The 11,688-nt window shown below is 36.3% G+C and overlaps 1 protein-coding gene across 1 annotated transcript; it reads left to right on the forward strand.

Annotated features, from left to right (window-relative positions):
* Positions 1 to 2,134: 2,134 nt before the first annotated feature.
* LOC149238153 (UDP-rhamnose/UDP-galactose transporter 6-like) lies at positions 2,135 to 3,509 on the forward strand. The gene is made up of 3 exons (XM_089372921.1): positions 2,135 to 2,335; positions 2,505 to 2,666; positions 2,834 to 3,509. Exons 1-3 carry the CDS (start codon positions 2,150 to 2,152, stop codon positions 3,155 to 3,157), a joined length of 672 nt encoding a protein of 223 aa, XP_089229047.1. The 5' UTR covers positions 2,135 to 2,149; the 3' UTR covers positions 3,158 to 3,509.
* The last annotated feature ends 8,179 nt before the right edge of the window (positions 3,510 to 11,688 follow it).

Consider the following 11,688-nt stretch of genomic DNA (forward strand, 5'->3'; position numbering starts at 1 on the left):
ACTTTGGGATGCAAGGAATTAGTTTGAGGAGTTGGAGATCATATAAATGTCATGATAGTCAAACCCATCTAGCTTGCGGTTGGTGTGTTGGGAAACTACCTTAGTCCGGGAATATTTCATTTTTTTCAAAAAGCTATATAGAGAAAGAGTAAAAAATTTCCATTGGCGGTCATATAGCCTAAGTACAGCCATCGCCTCCTTCCATTCTCAAGCCTCTCGACTGTCCACGAGAGCCCAACTAGCGATCCTGTCTTCCAGGAGCCTTTACAGGGCGTAAAGGGATCTGTTTCCTCTGTGTTGCTCAATTGTATAATTTCGAAGAGCATCGAGTGACTTGGGTCTCTGGTTTTGGGGGATTGGTGATGTGGGTTTCTCTTTGTTTTGTACATTAGTTGCTCTGCTCGTTGGTATGCTGAGGATCTGCAGTGCTTGAGGTCATTTGTATGATTTTTGTGCACCATAGGGCATTTGGACACTTCGAGCTTTGGGGATTCAAGATCCAGATCTGATAGCGTAAATTGATGGGCTGGAAGTGATTGGATCTGTGTGTAATTTTAGAGGTTGGGTAGGCATGGCACCTGCAAGCAAGGCAGACAGGAAGGCGACCCTTGATGTGGCAGCATGGATGTTCAATGTCAGCACATCTGTTGGGATTATTATGGTTAACAAAGGTCTCATGGCTAGATATGGCTTCACTTTTGGTCAGTCTCTCGTCCTGTAAATCCCCTGCTATTTAATTTCACCGGATTGAAGTATTTTTCAGAATTTATTGATATGTATTCTCTGGTTAGATGGCTCAGTTTGATTTTTTACTTATTTTCTATACATAGCATTAAGCTCGAAACCTTTTATCTGATGGGGAATTCTGATGCATATACCATCATTTCTGTGTATTAGAGAGAGGCAGTGTGAGTGATTTGCATTTATTTCTATTCTAGGTCACAACACTACTCATAATTTGGGGAAGTGGGAAGAATATGTGTTAGATGGGTGAATTCTCTGATCTATGAAGTGGAGTTCTTGTTTTTTCTATGCAGCTACTACATTTACAGACTTACATTTTGGAATGACCACAATGAAGACAATTATTTTCATTGTATGGGATATATCTAACCTTCCCATTTACCTTTCTCCGAGCTTGCAAAATTTATGATATGTTCCAATTTATCCATTGTTGGCATGAATGTGAGTCTCATGTGGAATTATGTTTATTTTTACTAGGTGAGATTGATAGACTTGTTTTCCCTATTTTGCAAACAAGTATCCCACTCCTTTGTAGGATTTAAATCAATACACTTCCTTTCTCACCTTTTCTGTTCATTCTAACCTGTCAGAGTTATTGAGTATTGTTGGAATTTTTTTATATGGAACCTAATACATACTAAAAATATTGCATCCAATAAAAGCGCTGAAAGTATGGAAAATTGCAGGAACATATAAATCTCACTTTTTCTGTTCATTCTAAGCTGTAGAGTTACTGAGAATTGTTGGAATTTTTTTTATATGGAACCTAATACATACTAAAAATATTGCATCCAATAAAAGTGCTGAAAGTATGGAAAATTGCAGGAACATATAAAATTCAAAGTGCAAAATGTGATGCAAATTCTTGAAATTTGCTATTCAACATACATTAAATGAGGAACCAAATGAAGAAATGACAAAGAAAATCAAGCAGCAAAGGAAGAAGATCAATGCCAGAGATCAAATCATTATTATGATCCTAGAATCCTTCTTAAAATTCATAATATTGGCAGATAAATATTTCCCGACTTCCTATCTGTAAATGCCATAAGTTGAACTATTAGATTTTTGGGAGTATTTTAATGCAATGTTCTTCCAATCCCACATCCTTGTGGCTTCTTGCCAATTGGCATGTATCATATTTTAGTAAACAATTAGGGCCCTTAGATAAGCATGCTTCCTGTTGGTGGAGTCTATTGAATGGTTCAGAACTCGTTCGTTACAGTGTCTTGCTCAGATTGAATTTTATTACTTAAATATCTAAACTTTTTTATGAGGTTCACTTTGTATTGCAGTTTTGAGCATGATAACTATATTTTGTTGTTTTGAATGTAATGCCTTGTTTTTGTTAAGATTTAGTTTCTTATATGAGCTTCTATTTGTTGTGCAGATAGAAAAGTTGAGCATGATACCTGTATCTTGCTTTTTTGAAGTTCTCTTTGACAAGATTCGTTATTCAAGAGATACCAAGTTAAGTATAATAGTAGTGCTAGTTGGTGTAGCAATATGTACTGTCACAGATGTCAGTGTCAATACTAAAGGTTTTGTAGCTGCTGCGATTGCAGTATGGAGCACTTCTATGCAACAATATGTAAGTCTTAAATCATCCTTTGACTGCACTTTTCTATGTTTCACTAATGTCAAAGACATACAATATTTTCTTGTTGTTTGCATTTGAGGTACTTCAATTTCGTTGATTAGGCTAGTAAATGTTTCGCTATTTTCTGATACAAAGCTCTTTTATGTTGTTGTATACACAGTATGTTCACTACCTGCAGAAGAAATACGCACTGGGTTCTTTTCATCTTCTTGGACATACTGCGCCATTGCAAGCAGCTACCTTGCTCATTTTAGGTCCTTTTCTTGATTACTGGCTCGCAGAAAAAAGAGTGGATCTTTATGATTATTCCATAACTTCTGTGGTAAGATGGAAAGGGCATCATTCCTAGCTTATTTTTCTGTATGTAGTATTTTTGTTTATTTGTTACATAAGCTAAATCACAGGCTCAAAAACTTGGGCACATGATATTCCTCCATCATTAGGTCAATTAGAGTTCTGTAGCTAATCTTGTGTGTCATGGTTGTACAACTCTTCATTACACTCTCATGCTTGATCGCAGTTGGCACCAATCTTAGCCAATTCATCTGCATTGGCCGGTTCACAGCAGTCTCATTTCAAGTTCTTGGTCATATGAAGACTATCTTTGTCCTTGTATTGGGATTCATCTTTTTTGGCAAAGAAGGGTTAAATTCACAGGTGGTCTTGGGAATGTTCCTAGCTGTGATTGGAATGATTTGGTATGGTAATGCATTCGCAAAGCCTGGCGGTAAAGAACGGCGTATGTATCCGATTTCTAGTGAAAAGAACCTGAAACTTGGGGGATCTGAAGATGGAGGGCTTGACAAAGTTTAGCAGATTAGAATATGCTACTGCTTAGGTTGATTCTACACCTGATAACTGAGGTTTGCCCAATGATACACATTGCTTGTGGGATTCATTTGGGCTTCATTTATTGTTGTTATAGATATTTGTCCTGGTTGGCATTGCATTTAAGAGATTGTTGAGTAATGTGCCATGTGGTACAGTAACAATTTCTCCACAAATTTATTGTAAGAGCATGAATTTGTATACGGCTGCTACCCTTTCCAAGGTAGAGGAAGTACAACATAAAATCTTTAATTGGTCATCCTTGCAGTTTTCTTTCATGCAAGCAAGGCTTCTACATCATCGTCTTTTGCTTGAAAAACACTCATTATTTATTGTATGTTTGTCACTTCTCAGTTAGTATTAGAGATTCGAGTCTCTTTTCTCAGAATTGCAGGAAAGCGTATGCATACTGGCTTCTGTCTTGACTCTTGTTCTGACATAATATGTGCCTGCCAATTCATTTTCTGCTAATTTATCACAATACCTATATCTAATAAGCACATAAGAATCATTTGTGAGATGTAGTTCTTAGACAAATGCAGAAATAAGGGGAGAATTGATTCGATTTGAGATCATAAGAGCATCATTAAGGAAATAATTGAATTATGCTATGACTTAATGTTTACTGAGCTTTCTCGAGAAAAGGGATGGAAACAGTGGTAATAAACCTTTTGGTAGTTTTTCAAAGATTAAATTTGACCACTAAAATGCAAACAATTGTATATAGACCGTGGCCCAAAAGATCAGTGCCATTGCTTGCTTGCTAAGGGAGCCACAACTTTTATAATTTCCAAGAAAGGGTTAAAATTGATCTACCGAAAGTTTGAACATTGCTTTGGTTGAGGATTAAATTCTGCTACTCTGGTGTCTATTGTTTTCTCTTTTCCCCTCCCAAAAGGAGCTGCCTTTATACATGGAAAACATTGAATTGAGCTGACTGAATTTTGACAGAGCATCAAAAAAGTGCCTCTAGTATCTTGCCATGTCTACCTTTCAAATTTAAGCCTATTGATCCTTGTTTTTCTACTGAATCTAGTTATTATTGCAAAGAACTCCTTCATTTCTCGTTGTTGGCCATCTTCACTTTTGATGTTTCCAATTTTTATGTAGCGGTCTTCCTTGTTGTGTTTCTCCATTAAAATTAAGACACCATATTGCAGAGCCTTAACATCTAGGATGCTATGACTGTGAAACCTGCAAATCTTCAATTAATATTTGTATTGATGGTGTTCATAACTTAATGACTTCACCTCACAGTTGGATGCTATTGAGTTGGTCTTCTCCGGTGAAGAAAAGCACAAACATTTTGGCAAGGACATTGTTTTGGTATTTTGATGGTCTCCCTTTACTATGCTATCAGGTAAAACGTTAACCAGCAAAATGTGGTAGAATCATCTGATGTGGACAAGTACTCCAATAAGGTGGCCAACTAAAAACTAAAGAAACAAAGAAAAGGAATGAACTAACTGATGAGGTTTGCCATGAAATCAACAGAGAACAAGAGGTGGTTGCATAATCTGTTGTTCAATAACTTGCTGTTGAGTTCAAACGTGTCACTGAGCAGAATGGATATGAAGCTGCTAGTTCCTAATGAGTTTGATGGAAAGTTGGATTCAGTGACACCATCCAACTAGAGGTTAGTTTCAGATATTTGGAATATACTTGTAGTCTGGTTGCCCTTCATGTGATGAGTTTCCACATGGTTGTAACATACTGTTCTACGATGTTGGGATGGTCTGCTCTTGACAGTGAGGGAGATTGGCTGAACACCTGGGAAATTAAAGGGTGGGTGAAGGAAACTGCCTTTTTATGGTGATGGGATGGTCATTCACCTGTGTATGCTTGGGATGTATTGGTGTTCTTTTGAAACCTGTGTGTTTTTCAGCGTGGAAAAAATTATCTACTGTTTATTGGCCCCTGCTACTGCACTGGCATTTAAATGGTTTAAACCTTATACAAGACTAGTGAAACAATTTATCGATACCATTAAATTGATCTTTGCTTATCAAAGCTACAATGTCCATCAAGACCATCCAATCTTTTTGCAACCATACTACTCTTCAGCATCTTAATAGCAGCAGTTATGATGGACCACTTTAGCTAGTTTGTTTTGATCTTTTTCAGTGCACTAGGCCAATGATTCGGACTATTTTGTGATAGTTCCATAAGCTGGTTCTATCATGTTCTGAAGCCCGCTGAATAATATTAGAATAAAACTTTCTTAAAACAACAAAATTGAAGTAAAAGTTGTTTGTTTCCAGACACCTGTTCTTGATGAAGGCAAAGCTGCATCATAGCTAGCTGGTTTTTGGTACTTGTTGAATGTTTATTACAGATTTAGAGGTGTTTCTGGCAAAGATGGGGTCCTGCTGTGCCGTTTGATATGCCTTTACACATACGGTGGGTTGGCAAGTGGCTATTTCTATAAAAATAGTAAGTCGAGGGCTGGTTACTTTCAATTTTAGTTTTGTTTGTATTCTATATTTCATTGTGCAAATTCAGTGAGTTATGATTGTAAGCTGGGACTATTAATAGAGGGCCAATCTGCCAGCAAGTGCTACTATTGAGGCCAAATTGTGCAGAGGCAGCAGTGTTAAAAAACTTGCAGGGTATAGACAAATTCTAGACAAGATTTGATCTGTAAACAAGTCAGTTATAGCCTGGTTGGTTCACCGCCATGATCCTTTGCCAAAATTAACTTTTAACCTCTGTTCTCAGCCTTGTATAGAGGTCTCTTTTCTTGGAATGGTTAAAAGGCTCATGCTTGATTTATAATCTCTGCTCTGGATAGGTTGTCTGGCTCCTTCCTATGTGTAATCTACACACAAGAAACTGAATGACAATACAATGGTAACTGAATCTCCATCTTCAATGGCTTCTCTTCTCTGTGTATCAACTGGTTCCAAAAGCCAATTACCAACTCTCCTAGTGTCTAAAACCGTGCAATCACAACACTAAGCATTCACAGATCTGTTGTTTATTCAAATTCTATGGTACTCATAAAATAAGCAAATGCATTTACATGAATTTGTTGCCAAACAAAATATCCACTTGCCAAATAAACAATATGTGCCTTTATTTGTTAAGGTGACAAAGTCAACATTCTAGTTTGTAATTGGAAACCCATTCTATGAAAGATGAAGGCAATTGGGCAAATGCAAATATTTATAATATACATCTGCACTTTCTGCTGTGATGTGTATATATAGTGCTCTCGAACTCCAAAGCACTGGGAATGAGCCAGCCTATGCCCATTAACAGAACCCACAAATTACATACCCATTCTCAATAATCATTCCAATAAGGAAATACGGTGCAGGTGAGATACCATGCTCATCTCTGGAGGCAATTTAGTCTATATGTATAAGCGATTTCTCATGATTGTAACTGTAGGATAATGCAAAACAAGAAGGGGTTATGGTTGTAGCAGTAACCTCAATGAATTGGTTGTAGGTGATGATACAAAGAGTTGAGACGTCGATTTTGGTCTTTACAAAGTTCAGTCAGTTATATCAACCCACCCATCAAATAATTATCAACAAATGGCTATGGGTATGTGGGAATTGTCAACAATGGCTATTAAGTTGATTGAGTGAGTAATTTGCATAGGATGGTCGTGATAAATGGTATTGTTGCCTTATCACAACAGTATTCAACAATGGCTGGTGGTGAAACATCCAAATCCAGTATGGATGAAGGTGAAAGCCAATTGAATTTTAAACTTGATTTTATAACAATATTCAAATAAGTAGTCTCCTTGTGGGATGACTGAATGGTTGGCACAATGGGGATGTTATCCTCTCCACCTGGTTTCAAATCCCATGGGTGGACATCTTTGTCCTGTTGTGATAAGGCTCAAGGAGTATGCTCCCCTAGCCTTGTGGAGTCTCAGCTCTTGCTAACTCATACATTCCTAGTATATCCAACTTATTCTCTTGGTGTTAGAGTGATAGATGTGAGGTTTGATCTTAGGCCTCACCTAGATTACTCCAACAAGTTACTAATTCACCTTGGTAAAAAAAAACCAGCAATATTCAAACAAGTGTTTCACTGTAGGCAACTTGAAGTGATTAGCTATTTGTGAGGAAGGCAACACTAAATTGGGTACATCCTGTTCACAATTCAATCCTCATAGATCAATTTCCCTACACACCTAGAGGATTCAAGGAGTCAAAACCTAATGCTCGAGTAGTTTGTAATTTGTTGGGGATACATGTGTTCAAAATGAAGCAAACATGATTTTACTCGCATTCCAAGTGGATTCACCATGGGCCATTTGTCAATTAATGTAATGCAAGATCAATGCTTTAAGTGGAGGTAATCTTGGAGTTTCGACAAGTGAGCGAGTTGAGAATACCATTGAATAATACCTTATGTTACTTAGAAACAACATCAATGATCTAAGGAAGAATTATAGTGTTAAATATAAAGGACAAAATTATAAGCTAAGAAGTAATGGTTCTATTATCTCAATGTTCATTCTCATCGATAGTTTAAATTCCTTGGTTGGGTTTTCAAAGCTGGGGTGGATACAAGTTGCTGTTAACTAATACATTCAACATATTGCTAATGCATATGTTAACTCCATGGAGCTTAGTAATGAATTATTTCCTACCAGAAACAAAAGCCCTCAGTTTCCACCACATAGATCAATTCAACATAATAGTAAAAGGATTAAACCATAGGGAATTGCAGAGGTGTACAAGCATTCGTTTGCTCACTATGTACAATAATTAATTCACACAACCATAGACACAATAATTGAACCACATCTATAGCACACAAAATTTCGCTCTGGTAACCCAAATGGGAAGATTGACTTCAAATGGTTGCTTAGCTTTCATTTCGGCTATCTTTGGTTACAATGTTGTTCATGATTTTCCATACATACACCCCTCCTTGGCCAAAAAAACGCTTTCGGAGTGAAAACACTGTAAGAAAAGAAATAAGGAGTGTCGGGGTGATGGGAAGGCCAATAGGCCTAACATCTTTTTCCCATTCCTTAATCTTTTCTCTCTCTCTCCTTGAATTCACTCTTTTGTTTTATTTAATTTTATATTTACATTGTTTTTAGTAGTTTATCTAACCTTCCTTAATTGTTATCATTAGAAGAAATTTTAGCCTAAAAGTGCCCATGAAATTTTCATGTCATAATATGCAAACCAATCAAAATCCTTTAAATTTAAAAAGAGGTACATGTAAATATTTTAGAGATAAAAGAAGAAAAACTAATTTTTTAATTGTATTTTTGTTTATCTTTTTATAAGTTTACTCAAATTTTAAGTGTAGACATCCATTAGATGTAGAAATAAATTCCACATCTAATAAGTATCCATTATGTATATTTTTGAGAAAACCCACATTGATAAAAATTGAAGATACATTGAAAAAACTTGATGATCACGCCTTTTTAATGTATCTTCAATTTTTATCAATTTGGCTCAACTCATTGGATGTGGAATTTAATTCCGTATTTAACAGGTATCTACACTTGAAATTTGAGTAAACCTATAATGAGATAAGCTAGAAATACAATTAAAAAAGTAGTTTTCTTCTTTTCCCTCCAAAATTCAAACTCTTATTTTATTATTTTAACTATTATTTATTATTTTTCTTTAGGAAACTGCTTTTACGTTGAAATTTTCTCTAGTGGTTGCATGTACTAATTTTTACAACTATTTTCTTGTTTGAATACATTTTGGATCAAACCTTTCCATTGAGAGGTTTTTTGGTTTCCAAAAACTTAGAGGACACTGATGTGGATCACTGTGCCTTTTGTTTGCTTTTATAAAACATGGCTGTAACTGTAGCTCATGGCTCTGGCTACTGGCTCCATTTCTAGCTCTGGATTTGGCTTTGGTCATTGGCTTGTTTGTTCCCACTATGAAGAAGTTTGCTCGTTGATTCTTAGCTTTAAGCAATCTTTAGATCCAAAATCTACAAGCAACATTATTTTCGATCTTTCAAACTCGGAGAAAATCCATCCTGGTAATCAATGAAGCCAAGTCAAATGATGATCTTATTTTTCAGTGTTACCCCAACAAGCTATGCCATAATGTAACAACTCCACAAGAGGTCATGTCACTATTTTATTCTATAAGAGCCAATTGCTTTTCCACAATGGAAACAATTCTTTGCGCCCATGTCAATTGAATGATCATCTTACATATCCTTATATGTTGGCTGTAGGAGACTTGATGATACCCTTGTTCATTTGTTAGTGAGTCATTATTCAACTAGCTTGTAATGAAAGAAATGTCATCCCATGCTTGCTATCCTTCTTTGCTCTCTCCTACTTCCACTGAAAAACTTCTTGCTTCATTGGTGAGGTTTACCTCTTGTGTTGCTACAACTCCTTAGACAATGTCTACTCCATGGGCTAGAGATGCAAGGAACTCTTTAACATATTTTCTCTTTACTCTCCACACTTTTCCTTTGGTTGTGCGGCTTCTGGGGTGAAACTCTAGAGGAAGTTTGCCAACACTTCAGTTCCTAATGGCCACTCAACTTGTGGTGGAAAAATTTATTGATACCACTATATGCAGTGCTTGATACCTATATTTTCTTTACATGCCTCTGAGTTTGTTGTGGGCCTGGGGAAGCCTTCTAGCCATTCTTTCATTAAAAATAATTTATTTTGTGGCAAGTGACTTGCTTCTCCCAAAAAGATCCTTTAGGATGGCCTTTCTTACCATAAAAGAGACATACTTTGGAACACCAAGAACATGTAGCATTGTGGTCTTTCCTCTTGCAGCAATGACAAACAAGGGATGTCTTGTTTGATGTAGACTTCTTGCTCTTTGTCTTGATATTGTGGATGATCTTCTTGCCACCTCTTCTAAGTATTGTGGCAAAGTGAATCTTTATACTTATCAGTTCGTTTTTGCAATTTTCGATAAGAAGGATAGAATGGGAGTGTGTTTCCCTCTTCCTTTGTTGTTTTTTCTTATGATGAGCAAGCGAACTATGCCATGTATTTTTCCTTCATCAAAGTGGTCTTCATAATTATGGGATTCGCCCTTCGCCATCTAAACCTAGGCCTTCATCCTTGACCCTGAGTGTAGCTACAATGGGGGTTAGGATGCCTTGTCTTTTCTTGCCTAGCCCTTGTATATTGTAGCCCATCTACCTCAACTTAGCCCCCCTAATATGTTTTTCAAAATCATCAAAGTGTGTTTGTGAAAAGCTTATCAGAGTGGTCTTAGTCATAGCATTGGCCTTAGCAAATGCAGTGGAATGTGGATTTACTTTCTTGGTCTATTGGATAACTACTTTTAGCTTTGCCATTGCTTCTTCCTTTGTGGCCAACTCTCGATGTAGTTGAACCATTATCTCAGTGACCTTGTCCTTTTGCTAGTGAACTATCTAGATGACCTTCTCTCCTCATTACACAAACTACACTCTACTCTTGTCCCAATGTCCCATGATAGTTGCAAGGGAGTCTTGACATTCATCAAATTGCTTCTTTAGATTGTAGTAGTTTGGTATAAGCCTCAAATTTCTTGTTCATCTTTGCAATCATCTAGTCATACATATGAACTTGTTCTTTCAAGTATTTGTTCTCTTTTTGAAGTTGAAAACTGATGGCCTTTAATTCTTCCAACTTTTCTCTATTTATTTTACCCATGCTAGGATTGCAAGTTTCTGGAAGTTGCATCAAAGGATTCAACTGTTATGATATCTTATAACCTGTAAATGAGGGCCTTATAGCTCACTCACTTCACCCACACAAATCCTTTATGAAAATTAACTTCTATCCTTAGTTCTCAGTGTTGTATAGAGATCTATTTTATGGGATTAGCTACAAGGATTATGTTCTTTATGTAACCTTTGCTATGGATTGATGATCTAGCTTCTTACACTGCATAATCTACACACAAGAAAATTGAATGGCAATGCAATGGTAATTGAATCTCCATCTTTAGTGGCTTTTGCCCTTGGTATAACCATTGATCCCAAAATCTTCTATGCTTGTGTTATTGACTTATTGTGTCAAGACCAATACTCAACAATGGAGCAAACCACTTTCGTTTTTACCCAATTTGTAACACTCTTGGTCACTTTGGAAATGTGCAATCACAACACCCTTAGAATGAATAGATATGTTGTTCATTCAAATTCGATGATACTCATAAAATAAACAATGCACTCTTATGAATTCGAAGCAAAAAAAATCATTCCACTTTCCAAGTAAACAAGCTTTTCCTTTGTTTGTAAAGATGGCAATCCTAGCTTCTAGTTTATAATTGGAAATCCATTTGATGAAAGTTGAAGGCAATTGGAAAACACAAATATTTATAATATACCTCTACAATTTTTGTTCTTGGAATGTGTTTATATAGTGCTCTACAAATATGTAGCATTAGCAATGAGCCAATATGTGTCTAATCTAGAACCCACACATTATATACCCATTCTCAATATTCATTCTAGTAATGAATATGTCACAAGTGAGATACCAATCTCATCTATTGAGGCAATTTAGTCTATATGAATAGACCATTCCTCATAACTAT

This window comes from Pinus tabuliformis, chromosome 8, assembly GCF_031772625.1.
Source record: "Pinus tabuliformis cultivar Carrire ecotype Pingquan chromosome 8, CPIR1, whole genome shotgun sequence".
Taxonomy (NCBI): domain Eukaryota; kingdom Viridiplantae; phylum Streptophyta; class Pinopsida; order Pinales; family Pinaceae; genus Pinus; species Pinus tabuliformis.